The following is a 15553-nucleotide window of genomic DNA, read 5'->3' as shown; positions in this document are numbered from 1 at the left end:
AGAGATAGAGAGATAGATAGAGACACACACACCCACTAGATATGATGCCACACACACACGCAGCACGCACGCAACGATTGAGAGGAAGGAGAGACATCGCTGACGAATGCTGAAAACGGTTGGGGAAGGGAAAAGACGCTCAACACCTCAAAGCTCACGATAATTTTTGGGAGGGGGTTGCTATCTGCGGAGAAGTACTTACTGCAAGCAAAGCAGTCTTTTGTGAAATATCTCTCTGCCGCCCGCGGGAACATAATAATATTTCCTTTGAACTAATTTTTTTCTTGTTTCACGGCTACCTTGACCTTCTTCGATCCTTCCTTCCAGAGTGAATTAAGAAGACTCGAGGCTACGTAGTTTTTCTCTTTTCTTGTTGCCACTCCACTCACACCGCTGAGGGCTTAACTTCTGAACTTATTAAGGTATCGTCGCCATCTTAATTATAACAATACCAATAGTGAGCTTTCAGTAGTTTGCTGTTGTTGTTTGTGCCTTTCTTCAACTGTATGTACTCACCCTACGGCTCTGTATTTCTATCTCTTTCTGTCTACCGAAATTGTTCACAACTGGCTGAGAGTTAATCTTGCTGTTTCTTTCTCAGTTACTTTAACTACTCATAACTTGCTTGTTCACTTTCTACCCTAGCCCGCAGATACTCCAGAAAAGAAGAACCTCTCCCCTTTGTATACATACGTCTCCACTCCCTGTATCTCTTGTTCGGGGGAAGAAGGAGAAGGGGCCCACCCCATCCACTAGCACGGCGGCTTTCCGCTTCCACTTCCACATTTTCACACATTTCAAGTCGAACACCAACGCCCGACTGACCAAAAACTCGCTTCCACAATCATCGTGAGAGTGTCTCACCCGCCACCACTCTCCTCCGCTTATTTGCCCACTCACCTACAGCTTAAACTCCGTTCCCTTTGTCTGCCCACATACTTTAACATACCTTACCTTACCTACCCACTCTATCCCGTCCTTTTCCTTGATTACCGAACTCCTCATCCTCCTGCTCTTCCTGTACAGACACACTCTTACACACACACTCACAGTACTCACACACACTCTCACACACTACTCACTCACATACATACTCATACTCTCACACCACATATTCCTCACTCACACATATTCCCTCCCACCCCCCTCAGCCCAACCTTACTACTACCATCACCACCACTCTACATACCTACTTCTCTACATCTACCTGCGTCCACTGTTCCACCGGTCGCACCAAAGCTCTGTCTCCCGTCTAGTCCGCCTCCACGGCTAACCAGCTAACCCCTCTTTCGCTTCCCCCAACCTCTATTCGTCTGATCTCTCCCCGTACACCTTCCGAATTCCATTGCCCCCCGGGAATAGAATAGAAAGGAAAAAGAAAAGAAAAGGAAACCCAGGACCCTTCTTGTAGCCCGTTCATCCCCAGGATGCCATTGACAAAAAGGGCATCACGATGAGTTCCCACATTAACAACCCCCATCATAATAACAACCATCCTCCTCTGCCTTCACAGCAGCAGCAGAATCACCATCAACAACAAAGCCATAACAACTCAACACAACCTTCATCCTCTAATACACATCATCCACAAACTGCTTCTCGGGCATGCCACGGTGAAGACAACTCGCCCTTGTATGGCACAATGGATAACTACAACTACTCAAATAACACATCCGCTGCAACATCTAGGCATACTTCTACAGCTTCTATCTGGTCACTACATAATCACATCACAGGTCACAGCCGGAATCCTACCCCCCCGACACCTGTCTCATCACCGAGTTTATACACACCGCCTCCTCCGGAGAACCCGCGGAAATATGAAAATGGCCCGCATCTACACCCTATCCAGTCCCAATACCGGCAGCAGACGACAGAATATGCACCAGCTGTCAAGGAAACACATGTGCTTGGACTTGACTTCGACCCGGTCTCCGGACGCAAGATTATTAATCACTACACGATAATAGATGAGATTGGCCGTGGAGTGCACGGCAAGGTTAAGCTTGGGACAGACATCGAAACTGGCGAGCTGGTAGCGATCAAGATCGTCGAGCGGATGCAGGGGCGTCCTCGGCTTGGCCGTCGTGGTGATGGGGAATCAGAGAAGAAAGTCCGGAGGGAAATTGCAATCTTGAAGAAATGTCGCCATGAGAATGTCGTTCGGCTCCTTGAAGTTATTGACGACCCGCAAAGCAAGAAGGTTTACCTTATTTTGGAGTACGTTCAGCTGGGCGAGATCATTTGGAGAAAGGAAGGAGATCCGGATGTTCTGAGTAGGGAACGCCGGCGGTTGCGTAGGGAATTCGCAGACACTAGGAAGTCAAGGGAGTTGGCCCAAAGAGGCGAGATGGCAGCGATTGACATTTCCAAGAAAAAGAAGCGCAGGAGAAGGAAGACAGGGCAATTCTGGTCGTTGGAGTTTGCTTCCCCCTCGGGGGATTCTGAAGAGTCCGAACAGAATTCCCCTCCCCCGATGCTACCGAAACTCCCGCCTACCTCTTCGGCCGATTTACCTCCTTTGGATTCGGAAACCGAGCAACTACCCCCTTCTGTGACCGGCTACTCCTCCGACAGTGACTCCGACAGGGATAGTGCAGATGACCAGCGTTACATTCCCGCATTGACAATCGAGCAATCTCGTAGTACATTTCGCGACACTGTACTTGGTCTTGAGTATCTGCATTACCATGGTATCATTCATCGTGATATCAAACCGGCCAACCTTCTATGGACTAAAGATCATCGTGTCAAGATTTCCGACTTTGGTGTAAGCTTCCTTGGAAGACCAATTAGGGATGATGACGATGGCGAAAGTACCGGCGCGGATGAAGAGCCTACAGGTTTGGAACAGAACGATATCGAGCTTGCCAAAACTGCTGGGACCCCGGCATTCTTCGCTCCGGAGTTGTGCCATATTGGTGCGTATAACCTTTTTTCTTGATTTGGAGTTTTTCTTTCTCTTTTTCCTTTCCAGGCAGCTATTTCTTAATTTGCAGCATCTCCTAGCTGCACGGATGGTCTTGTTATTTTCGAGTCTTATTTTACAGATATCGTCTTTTTACCTTTCTTCAGGGGTCTAACTTTGATTACTTACAGATCCCACGGGGCCACGCCCTCAAATCACAAGCGCTATTGACGTGTGGGCTCTCGGCGTCACTTTGTACTGTCTACTGTTTGCCCGCTGTCCATTTATGGCGGACAACGAGTTTCAGTTGTTAAAAGTTATCGCCAAGGAGGAATTAATGATCCCTAATCGCCGTATTCGGCCCGAGAAATTAAAACGCTCTGGAGCCCAATCATCCGCACCGTCCGCCGAAGAGCTTCTTGAGATGGAGACTGAGCCGGTTGATGAGGATTTGAAGGATTTGTTGAAACGTCTTCTCATCAAAGACCCAGCAAAGCGAATTACCTTGAAAGAGGTTAAGCGACATCCCTGGGTTCTTCATGGAATCACTGACCCCTGCGCATGGGTGGATGACACCGATCCAGAGAGGATCTCTGATGGAAACAGAATTGAGGTCACTGTTGAGGATGTCGAAAAGGCCGTGTCCAGTGCCGGTGTTCTTCACCGTGCTCGCAGTGCCATGAAAAGAGCTGGGGCATGGTACAGGGGGCTTCGCAAAAGGGCTAGCAGCACAGCCGATGCGGCTTCAACCACCTCTTTCAAGGATTCGAAGGACAAAAGGCCTGAGCGTAAATGGGACCCGGAAGATGCTCAGCAACACCTGCAAGGTTATTATGCATGGAAGGATGACGAGGAAAAGGAACTGCAATGGATGGGTGGCGCTCCGACATGGAATGAGGAGCGTCGTCCATCAATGACAACTTTTGGAAGCACTGCATCTACTGATACCGTTCAGCCGCCGGTTAGTCATGACAACAGCTCCAAAGATACACCAAACCCTAATGCGAGAACTAGCCCCGGGTATGAGGGACGCAAGCTACGGCGAAGACCATCTATCAACCTTCTCGCTACGCCTAGACGTCATGCGCATAGTGAGTCGGGATCTGGTCATCGTTCACCAAGTACAAGTTCAACTTCTCGGTTTAGTGATATCAAGGGTGAAAGTGCACCAGCTATTGCGTCGCCACAGCACGGAAGTGGGGGACTCTTTAGGGACGTGAAAAGGATTGTGGGCAGGATGAGAAGTGGTGGATTATCTTCTGAGAATGGAGATAGAATGAAGGATCCCATTAGCAGGGAAGGGAGCCCGTTGAGGGCTAGAGATGCACTTGCTGGACATTTGCGTGGCGATCATTCTTTCTATGCATATGCACATCATTCGTTGCAAGTGCAGATTCCTCAATATAGACGGCACTCATATACTTGCGAGCAAATCGAAGCCACAGTTCCACTAGACTCATCGCCTCGTTTTTCACCGGGAGGAAGCAGAATGAGCCGAGCAGAGGAAGTCAGACGTAAACTCAGTTCTTTAGCAGTAGATGATCAGCCTTGTCCTCCTAGCCCCGACGATAATGTTTCCATGGAGAGTATCTGGCGTCGGGACCAGCAGAAGCGGATGCTTCGAGTTGAAGAACGGGAAAGGTACTCGCAACCGAGCTCTGCCGTTGCACCTGGATGGACAAGAGAGAATTATTACTACTCAACCACGGATTCCCCAACACCACCTATTGCAATCGATGGTAAAGTCCGGAGCGGCTTTTTTGACGATAATGTGGCCCCATCGGTGCTACCGCACCATGGAAATCCCGATAACCATCTTGTGTCATCTTCCAGTGAGGAACAATTCGCAACAACTGCAGGTTCCAGTTTGACAAACTCGACTAGTTTCCCCTCAGTACCCAGTGTTCTTTCTGAATCCAGCTCCATCAGCAGTGATTACTACAGTCGATATTCCCGTAAAAATTCAATTGCCGGTCTAATGGAGGAAGAACCCATGAGCGAAAACGGCATATATGAATACCTACGCAGAGAGCGTCCAGGAACCCCTTATCGCGAAAACTTTAATAACTTCCCAAATTTCGATATTGATGAGGAGGCAGACGAAGCTGCTCATGAAGATGACGATGGTGGTGACGAGGGCGAGGAGAGTGACGGGGACGGGGGCTTTGTGATGCCGCCGCTTAAGGCCACCAAGCCACGTAGCGGAAGCGTCACCGTAGCTGAGCTTTCGCGGAAGCCCATTGACCGTCCCGCCGAGACTCCTCCACGTACCAGGAGGAGAAGCCGAAGCAGTAGTGGCACTGTGAAAGAGAAGAGCTCGAGAAGCGGTCAGCGAGGAAGGACCAAAGAGAAGACAGTGACCGAGTGATACGACAACATACATTTCTTTGATTTTAACATATACCGATATTTGCCTGATTCACGGGCTCGTTTTTTTTTTTTTGCTTTGCATTTGGGATTCTTTGCATCTTGGTACTATAAGGGTTTTCTTTTTATTTATTATTTTTCTGCTTTGGGGGGAAGGTGGGAAGGACTTTTTTTGTGTTATAACTGGGTATGTTTGGTGGCATTTTGTCTTATTTCTTTTTTCTCATGACGAAGGTTGATGCATTTTCATTTTTTATCTCTTCATGACAAGGACTGGATCTACTTGGACTTTCTTAGTGCATAATTCTTCTTTTCCCATCTGTCTCTGGGTGTTTTTTTTATTATGTTTGTTTTTACCTTTCATCTGGCCTATGGGTATAGGAGAAGCTTTGGTGTAGTAGGGTGCGTATGGGGTTTGTGAGGATTTGTATTTTGAATGATCATTCGCTGTAACTATTAATTTTTCCCTTCTTGTGTCATATTTTCTTTCATTTAGGGGTATATACTCGCGTGGAGTTTCTTTTTCTTGAAGGTCGAAGGAAGGGGGGGTTATTGAAAAGTGCGGGGAAGGGGGAACAAAGGTACCTTCGGCTCTTTCCAAAAAATCATGGTCCATTCTTTGCTGCATATGTCTCTGTCTGTTATGAGGAATGATTGGGATGATTAGCTTTGAATTTTGCTTTGATTGTTTTACTTGGCTAGATTTCTCACCTTCTCGAATTTCTGGGCTTTCTTCTCGAATCTCTTGGCTTTGCGGAATTTCTCTCGGGAGTATAAAATTGTGTGCTTTAATTTACCTATCTTTAGATTGGCTCTATTAATTCCATTCTTTTCTCCAGGGTTTGAAATATGCTTCATTAGGTTGGTTGGTTAAATGGGATTCGGACTGATCCCGGGATTTGACATGTCATCACAACTCATGTACTCTTACTCCAGTTACGTGGGAACTGGAATTGTGATGTCTTGGGAGGTATCAGAACCAAATAAAACTTGCTGTGCTGATAATTTTTTGTACCGAGACACCTATCCTAGCTAGGTTGTTCCAGTTCTAGGCAGCGTACAGGAGTACTGGCTGGTACTGTGCCATCTCTGCGAATTAAGTGGAGTGACGATGCGGCGATCAAAAGCAGCCACCCGCCGGGATGGCGTGGTAATGACAATCATACCATGTTTGGGGTGGCCTTCCCGATGCCTCCAGGATTAACTTTACAGTTCGAATATCGGCACTCCGTTACCGTACGAGTAATAACCTGTCCACTCAACACATCAACTCGCCGGCCGAAAATTAGAGTAAAGGAAACAATTACCGGATACGCAGAAAGGGGAAATCCTTAGCGAACCAGACAATGCTGCTTTATGACAGAACAGTCATCAATCCACACCCCCCGGCGATCCTTGATGCTGTACCTAGCGCAACTCATTGTTGATCCTGCGAGCGGGCGGATGGGATATGCCGAGTGAGTTGAAAGGAAACACCCCAACACCACCGTCATAATCCTGGAAGATGATTGCCGTTTTTATCGACGTTTCGAGACAACAAATTACTATTTGGACGGGTTAATGATTTGTTCTTCGGTTAGGATGTCCATTTCAAATATTTCCGCATATTCACCAAGACTTTGTCTTGTCTGCCTGCCTCGTAGAGTGTAGTCCCTCAATCATTGACCGGATACTCAACTCCGGTCAATTTCTAATAAACCTTCTTCTCACCCCGCTCGCCCGAGGGAGAAATGCTCATCAATGTGAAGTTCCTACAACATACGGTCATCCATAGGTCCTTAGTACCCACCACCACAAGCAGGGGATAACGCAAAAAGTATATATCGAACTACAGGCTCAGTAGTTAGCTCCTTATCACACAGATATTTTTTGGACTTTTCCACCCTACATATCTCTCAATTGCTTTTTCCCAGCGTTTCTACCAATTATCTGGCGATATATAACTCAATTCAACGATCGCTGGCATTATTTCCGTATATACTCACGATTGACGTCACAACAACGCCGTGGTGTTCTTGGTGCACACAAATTTCCAAAGGTCCTAGTAATCCACTCCCAGGATCATTGGCACACGCATTGCTAAACCATTTCTGGTCTAACTCATACGTCTCTCTTATTTGCCAAGAAATGACAAGTAATTGAGTGCATTCTTTTCTGGCCCGTTTGCCAAGAATATTTGAGCTTTCAAGCGCTCCAGCCGTTTCAGAAAGTTAGTAGATGCCAGGAGCCGGCACGGGTAAGACATCAAGGAGGAAGATGGCGTTGGTACTTGTGTAGTTTTGTGCATGATATATCACTCGACCCATAAACCTGCAGGGAATATTTAAGACAGATTATCAAACCAATCGAAAGCCACATTAATGGCGTAGAGATTATCTCTACTCTGATTGAGATGTTTGAGGAGTAGATAGGCTCGTGCTAGTTAGACCTGTGGGTGAACGGGTTCAGCCCTAGGTCCTACAGGATCGGAGTAGATGAATCAGTGAAAGTAGCGGCACTTAAATCATGCAAGGGCCTCAACGACTTTGGATCATTGGTGCACTTAACTTCATCTCTTTTAACATCCTCCTACTTATAATTTTTGGCCTTGTGTCCATCGTGCCTAGGAATTAGCTCGATATAGCAACTGTTGTTTGCCATAGGGCGCGTGGCCTTGCTCAAGCTTCTATTTCGACGAGAGTCAAAATGTGGGGAAATTACTCAGCGAAGTAATAAAAGTTTGTATGAAAGAATAGGAGATGAGGAAAGATAATTTTTCTCATACCTGTCCTCGAGGGCCCCATATTGTAATCTATCCCAACAGTTGCTCGAATGTAGAAGGTCTTGTAAGTTCACGAGCGCTGCAGAAGGGATGAAAGCAGCCAGAAAACTAGAGGCTGGAATCATCTATCTATCCTAGAGACGTCAGTGTCCGAAATAGTTTGTCCATAAAAGAAACTATGATGGTACCGAGAGGATACCTACACATAGTGCTTTGTGAAGGGACTTCATACTGTTAAAGCCAATCAATCGAAATCATCTTACTTACTGTTTATTAGATGATATCAAGATGAGTATGGGGGTAGAAATTATAACCCAGCAAGAACCGTCTCTGCTGCTCCGGTGGTGTAGAGAGATGTGATTTAACAATTGATTCAACTTCTGTACTATTAAAATTGATGTGAGTACACACTGAAGCTAGAGAGAGATAAGTGGATGAAGTACTTGATGAAAATTTGTGTTGGAAAGGAGAGAAGAAGGATGTGGGGAATAAGTGTCGGGTATAGTTGGATGGTCAAAAGAAAAAAGGTTAAGTGTAAGAAAGATGTACATGACAAGTGTAAGTAAGTACATGTACCAGCTAAAGTATCGCAAGTTTTCATTCGACATCTTTCCATAGAATTCTATCTTTTGAATGAATAACAAGCTTCACTGGTGATTAATACAAATAACCGAATCAAATTCTTTTTCAAAGTAGTTGGGTAAGAGAGAGATCTCGAATATTTCATTTAAGAAGAATGTCTATTGTAAAGATATCTTCTAACATTGCCTTTACTGCTGCCTTCATTGATCACATTCCCATAGGATTAAAGTTATCCTCTTCTCATTCTTAGTCCCTCCTGACGTAAGAGAACGGCTCGTTAATGGTGGGAACTAATACTAAGTTACACGTAACCTATCCTATCGATCCCTCAACGGGTAATGTAATAGGAATGAATTAAGGTTTACTAGCTTGCTTTCCTACGTTCAACATGGGAATTCACTTCTTTTATTCTACCAAATTATCCTTCCCCCATGCCCCATTTTCTGACTCCAACATACCTAATATTATGTCCGTCATGGCTGTTTCTACCACCTACAGCGCATACTAAAGAAATACGCCAATCAGTTACAGTCTTATATTAAGTCTTGACTTATTGCTTATCGATAGCTAGTCGAGGATATGATTAATCTATCGATTTTAGCTAGAGGATAGCAACAGTAGCGTAATAGAGTCCGTGATCGTTAACTGCAGAATTTTCGGGTGGGCTACCTAGTAAGTACTCGCGATTAATTCTGAAAAGGCATCAAGAAAGCTTTCTGTAAGTGTGTTAATTAGAAAGAAGGGATCGATAGATACATGCCTTTGCGCCTTAATTTCCCCAGACATTTTTTGTAAATGAATTATCTATTCAACGCCTTGAATTTTGTGGCCATAGCTACTTGTAGCAAATGCCTTCATTGATTCATTTTTATAACTAGCAGTCACATTCGTGAATTGAAAAGCACCCTATTAAAAGCGGGAAAACCTCCCCTCGATCTCGTAGAAATTAATCGACCAACAGCCTTTGTACATTGATCCTCAATCCTCATGCCAAGCAGGGGCGCCAAACGTCAAAACCGAGTGATAATTGATGTCTAATGGTACGACCACAACGGTTCTAGGCTAATTGTTTGATTTATTGATTGATAGTTCATTCGTGTATACGGTTCTGGGCTCTAGCCCATCCGCAAGCACTGCCCACTCAGTGGCCACTCTTACTGGAACCAGATATGCTGAACATCGCTGGCGCTCCCGATCCCAGGCTAGAAAGCAGATGTGGACCCTTTCATTTTATATCAATCCTTTTTAGCTATACTCTTAATATGAGTCCTAGAATTAAGGATCTAGCAGGTTTTATTTAACTCCTGTATATGGTTATCACATCTCAAGCCATGATATACATGCTTTCCGAGCTCCCTAGCACAAGCAAGAGATCTAGGTTGTAGATCTAGACAAGGCCAAACTGGAAGTTTGTTTATCTGTGATTCTGAACCCTTAGAACTATGAAGGACGTACATGTCTATGAAGATCTCTTGATACAAAGTTGTTCTTCCGTTGCCGAAGAAGTGTCCAGCAAAGCGCGACAGATACTATAACAATGATCTCCGTAATACCAATAATTATCTAGACTAAGGCCCAAATAGTTCTTTTCTACCACCGTTAGTACCTGCTTTTATCCTCGATTAGTGTTTTGATACGCAGGGAGGTGCCGCTTTCGTTTATGATCAAGCTCAGTCAGCCTAGAATTAATTCGAAGGTACGAATAGACTGCCTTTCACTAACGATACAACTCGACTTCTCGCTAGGATATGTCTTATTCCTCTGCTTAGATATAGACCCGCTGGACGTTTCCAACAGTGACGATATGTTTATAGGTCCATAGATCCACAGCTTTGCTGGCACGCTTAGCTATAGGCCCCAATAGTTTATAAAGGTTCAACGCTAATGTCAATTCTATAGCATAGGCCACCTAGGACAACCCAAGTCCCAACGGCATCAACGAGCGATATCGACCGTGCAAAAAGCATGCTACTGATGATTTCTATTTTGCTCAAAATTACCTGGGGCAGGATTCACCAAGAAGCAGTGCTCAGCAATTAACCGGGGAAACTATCCGCTGAAGTAGAAAGACCAGTTATCTGTTGATGAGTGAGCTAGGCCGCCTGTTTTCTGCCCTGCCGTTAACTACTCCGCCCGGTCAACTAGGGTAGAGGGCGCGCCCCAGTTCAGTCTGGATAGAAGGTGTGGTTGACGAATGGTTTGAATCTCCGTGTGGTTGGGAAAGTAGGTGATAGTTAAGGCTACCGCTGCCTGCGTGAGGGCGTTTTGCTGCTCCCTGCGTGAAGTTGCCTCGAAGTTTAGACCATAGCTGTCAACAGCCAACCCAGAGCTCACAAATGACCAAGAGATCTTATTTGCAATCAACCAAGCATAACAAGTGCAAAAACCAACTGCCGTCCCCGATGGTTGCGAACAACTGAACTCTCAAGGCGAGGGGGTTATAGTGTATCGAACTGGCGGGGAATGTGCCCGTGCTGTCTCAAGAGGTAGAGCGTGATGGGCCATGTCCTGTGTAGCATGTTGGGTCTGAAGAGCTATGGTTCCAAATGTTGCGGACAGTACGTCAACGGGGGTAGAGACAGCTTGAGCGGTTCATTAACGAGCCGGGATGATAACTAGCTCTGTTTTATAGATAGCTATCAAAGATCGATCAGACCGTTCAAGTTGATTGGCAGAGAGATGGGCTAAAGCACCCGCCAGGGTCCTGGAGATGATTCCATTAGGCTAGTCCTGCTGGAACAAGATGCCCGCTCGCTCCTGCTGGTGCATAGATAACGTCCTTAGGCGTGTCAGTAGAGTATAAATGGAGATGATCGATAGCCTAGCAGTCAAATCAGTGCAGTTTATTGGGCGTGAATATCAACTGTCGATCCGTTCAGCACTCATGGCCACGGGGGGTTATGGGCCCTTTAGTCATTGTAGGGCTCGACATAGTGACCTGGCAGACTAGCTATAGAGGTATCGGTATCGGTATATGTAGTTACTTAAGTATGGAGATCCCGGTAGCTGTCTCTTAGAATAAAGTTGTAGGCCAAGTATCCAAAAGCCCGCCTCTGACTGACTCTAAGTATGATGCCCAGCGTGTTCGGATAATGTTATTTTGTAGTCTTTTCTATCTGTCATTAATATTAGTACTGTGTCAAGGGTTGTCTTGATAAGACGTGTCTAATTACAACGTCTTTGTTCACTATAAAAGGAGCTTGTTCCTTCTGTTCTAGCTCGTTAATAATTATCAATCATACAATGCGATTCTCTTCAGTCTCTTATAAAACCGCGACGCCCTGAATAATAAGATCTATATTCTGATTAAGGTTCGTAATTAAGATTTCTCATGTAGGCAGAGATCCATCACTGACTACATGTAGGTAGCCATTTAAAAATTTTCTATGGAGTACTTGGTTGATCACCGCACTGTCAAGAAATTTCAGCCTACACAAATGACAGTATGTGGAAGGCAAGGCCCTGCAGCCAATAAGACCGCAGCATCTGTCTCACAACTCCCCATGAGCCCTGGACTCTGGAGCCTCCCCCACTCAAGCCTCAAAGCTTGGCCTGCAGCACCCGTCCAATCGACACCAGTGACAAAGGAACAGTCGCAGCACGTGATTCCAGGCTGTTGCAGGTGGACTCATATGCTGGCCGAACGAACGAAAGGTCCTGTTTCAAAGTGGATGGGCCTTGCATAAATCTAGTCACCCACACACGGCGGCGCCGGGGGGATCCCTTAGTCAGTAGCAGAGTGTATGGTTTATAAAAACCACGACTTGATGCTTTCTTCTTGTCCCCCCAGTAACCGTATCCGCAAGGACCTCTCAAGTTGACGTCAACAACAAGAAAGAATGTGTCTCGAAAATAAACACAAGCACGCGCTCGAGGATGTGTATCCGGCGCTGATGCCGATTATTGGTAATTGACTAGCTCCCCTTTGCTCGATCGATGGGGTTTATTCGAGGTTGTTGACGGGCAGGACCGTACGCGCGCACTACAGCTACGATATGGAAATGCTGCAACTGCAGCAACGAGGAAGAGATGTCGACGGTTGACTGCGAGAACTGCGACCACCAGCGGTGCGGACAATGTGCGAGGTGGTGATGGGATGGGATGGGATAGCGCTCTATAGATGGACTTCTACTCTTCTACATACTTTACTCTAGCCTCCCACCCATCGATCCCAGCTGCCTAATGTCCGGATCCATCCTCGAACGAACGACCCCTGCATGTAGGTGTAAGGATGCCCACCTGCTTGCCTGCGTTGAATATGTGGGGTCATGTAGAGAGCATGTAGGATCGATGTACGACAGGTACTTATGTATACTAATCTACTAATTCACCGGCCAACCAAGACGGAGTGATGGGCTGTGAAGAGAAGACACAGACACATGCAGCTGCCTGGATATAGATATTCATGTAGCTATGGCGATCTCTTGTCGTTGAGCCTCGGCACAACAGCCTTCACACGCTCTCTTCTCTCTGTCTCTGCCTGCGCACTTTACCGTGTGTACCGACCGTACCTTCCTTCCCCACCTTCAGCTAACCGTAAGCGACGCTTCCCGCTCCCCATGTTTCTTTTTTCACCACACTGGTCCTCACACACCCCCGCAGATTCGGATGCGGCCAACCGAGCCTGCTGCATAAATACATGGAGCTACATAGGTATTCGCTGTCTGTCCTCTTATCGTCACTGCTAGTAAGACTAAGAGTACTTAGTTATTTCATAAGATACTGAGCATCATCTCTCCCTGCTTCTTCTCTCAATCTCCAACGTACTCTCTCATATTTTCCCTATCGATATCGATATCTCTCTCTATATATACCTCTGCTGCTATCGACCTTATCAGATCTAGAGGGTATCTAGCGTTCGTTCGCACGACCATCAGTAAAATATCTACACACCTTTTACCTGTCACAATGGCTTCAGGTCCAGCTCCCGTCTATGTCCTTGGTGTGGGCATGACAAAGTTCATCAAGCCCCGTGGAAAAGTCGACTACCCAGAGCTCGGATTCGAGGCTGGCATCAAGGCCATGGTAGATGCCGGGATCAACTACGACGACGTTGACCAGGGCATTGCCTGCTACGCCTATGGCGACTCGACATGCGGCCAGCGCGTATTTTACCAATTCGGTTTGTGCCTTGCATTCCCAGAAGCCTCAGCTTCATAGTAGGCGGTGCCTAATACTGCCACACCAATGATAGGAATGACACAAATCCCCGTCTACAACGTCAACAACAACTGCTCCACCGGCTCCACGGGGCTGCACATGGCGCGGCAATTCCTTGCCTACGGCGCCGCCAATGTCGCCCTCGTCGTCGGCTTCGAAAAGATGTTCCCTGGCCCGCTGCAGAGCTTCTTCAACGACCGCGTGTCGCCGTTGGACAAGTCGTATATCATGATGCACGCCACTCGCGGGATAGAGCCCAAGAAGCCCGGTGCCGCGCAGCTGTTTGGCAATGCCGGCCGCGAGTACATGGAGAAGTACGGCGCGACAGCGGAGGACTTTGCGGAGATCGCGAGGGTCAACCATGCGCATTCGGCGAGGAACCCATATTCGCAGTTCCAGGACGTCTATACGCATGAGCAGATCATCAAGTCGCCGGAGATCTTTGCGCCGCTGACGAAGCTGCAGTGCTGCCCGACGTCGGACGGTGCGGCGGCGGCGGTGTTGGTGTCGCATAAGTGGCTCGAGGTGCATCCGGAACTGAAGGCGAGAGCGATCCTGATCGCGGGGCAGTCAATGAACACGTACGCCTAACCCACCCCTATCCACCGTATTCTTACCACGCAGTGTCCGGGCAGCACCACTAACACACAGCATGCGCAAACAGCGACGCCCCCTCCCTCTACTCAAAGTCCGCCATCGACCTCATCGGCTACGACATGACCAAGCGCGCCGGCATCACCGCGCTCGCCGAAGCCGGCGTCTCCGCCTCCTCCATCAAGCTCGTCGAGCTGCACGACTGCTTCTCCACCAACGAGCTCGTCACCATCGACGCCCTCGGCCTATGCCCGCCCGGAAAGGCCCACGAAATGGTGCGCAGCGGCGACATCACCTACGGCGGCCGCGTCGTCATTAATCCGTCCGGCGGCCTCATCTCGAAGGGACACCCGCTCGGCGCGACGGGGCTGGCGCAGTGCGCGGAGCTCGTGTGGCATCTGAGGGGCCAGGCGGGAGAGCGGAATGTGGAGGGCGTGGAGACGGCGTTGCAGCATAATTTGGGGCTGGGAGGCGCCGCCGTGGTCACGGTGTATAAGAGGGCGGATGGGGGAGCGAGTAGGAGGATGAGGGAGGGGGAGATGAGGGAGGTGGAGAGGGTGGGCGGGAGGGGGTATAATCCTGCGGTGGAGGCGAGAGGGTTGACAGAGAGCGAGGTGGAGTGCGCGAGGAGTAGGAGGGCCGCGAGTAAGTGGATGGAGGCGGAGGTGAGGAAGGAGGAGGCGAAATTGTAGATTGGGGAGTTTCTTTTTGTGCGGGAACGGGTATGGTCGTTTTTTGTATTTTTTTGTTTTGTTTTAGCAATTGGATATGGGCTGTATCAGTCACTTGTCATTGACCGGCCGGACAACACACTGCCGAACTTGCCGTCCTATTGAGGGATATTGTAGTAGTGACTTCTGTAGGGGAATTGTCACTCGACAACGCCCCCAAAACAAGTATTGGAAATGATGATGTGAATTGTTTTTATTGTAAGATATAGGTATTAAGAAGGACTTGGACGGCTGGTCTGGATTATGCTAAGGATGGTCATATTCATATACAGCTACCGCACTGCATATATAGGATGTCTTATGGGAATCTCTGGCTTCTCGTAAATTGTCCTGTAGGCAAAGTATTAGCTATGAAAACCATTCACCAAGCCTCCCAGGGCTGTTAGATTAGCAAATAATCAGGGCGGTATGTGGGTATGTACGTGTTGTTGGTTTTCGTTGAGGTCAATG

The 15553-nt window shown here is 47.4% G+C and overlaps 3 protein-coding genes across 3 annotated transcripts; 2 read left to right on the top strand and 1 right to left on the bottom strand.

Moving 5' to 3' along the window:
• Positions 1 to 1453: 1453 nt before the first annotated feature.
• H6S33_008733 (uncharacterized protein) lies at positions 1454 to 5276 on the top strand (the record flags this gene model as incomplete). The annotated part of the gene is made up of 6 exons (XM_044840188.1): positions 1454 to 2921; positions 3100 to 3261; positions 3322 to 3869; positions 3923 to 3928; positions 3986 to 3999; positions 4055 to 5276. The coding sequence occupies 6 exons, from the start codon at positions 1454 to 1456 to the stop codon at positions 5274 to 5276; spliced, it is 3420 nt and encodes a 1139-aa protein (XP_044687589.1).
• A 1488-nt stretch (positions 5277 to 6764) lies between these two features.
• H6S33_008732 (uncharacterized protein) lies at positions 6765 to 8652 on the bottom strand (the record flags this gene model as incomplete). Its single annotated transcript, XM_044840187.1, has 10 exons — positions 6765 to 6819; positions 6888 to 6947; positions 7065 to 7103; positions 7164 to 7204; positions 7261 to 7456; positions 7545 to 7658; positions 7848 to 7940; positions 8040 to 8144; positions 8362 to 8421; positions 8480 to 8652. 10 exons carry the CDS (start codon positions 8650 to 8652, stop codon positions 6765 to 6767), a joined length of 936 nt encoding a protein of 311 aa, XP_044687588.1.
• Positions 8653 to 13526: 4874 nt separating this feature from the next.
• H6S33_008731 (uncharacterized protein) lies at positions 13527 to 15064 on the top strand (the record flags this gene model as incomplete). Its single annotated transcript, XM_044840186.1, has 3 exons — positions 13527 to 13740; positions 13813 to 14359; positions 14443 to 15064. 3 exons carry the CDS (start codon positions 13527 to 13529, stop codon positions 15062 to 15064), a joined length of 1383 nt encoding a protein of 460 aa, XP_044687587.1.
• Positions 15065 to 15553: the final 489 nt, after the last annotated feature.

The sequence above is a fragment of the Morchella sextelata genome, assembly GCF_020137385.1.
Source record: "Morchella sextelata strain SCLS chromosome Unknown scls_28, whole genome shotgun sequence".
Classification (NCBI taxonomy): domain Eukaryota; kingdom Fungi; phylum Ascomycota; class Pezizomycetes; order Pezizales; family Morchellaceae; genus Morchella; species Morchella sextelata.
Note: the sequence above shows the minus strand (reverse complement) of the source record. Positions and strands in the feature narration are given on the sequence as shown.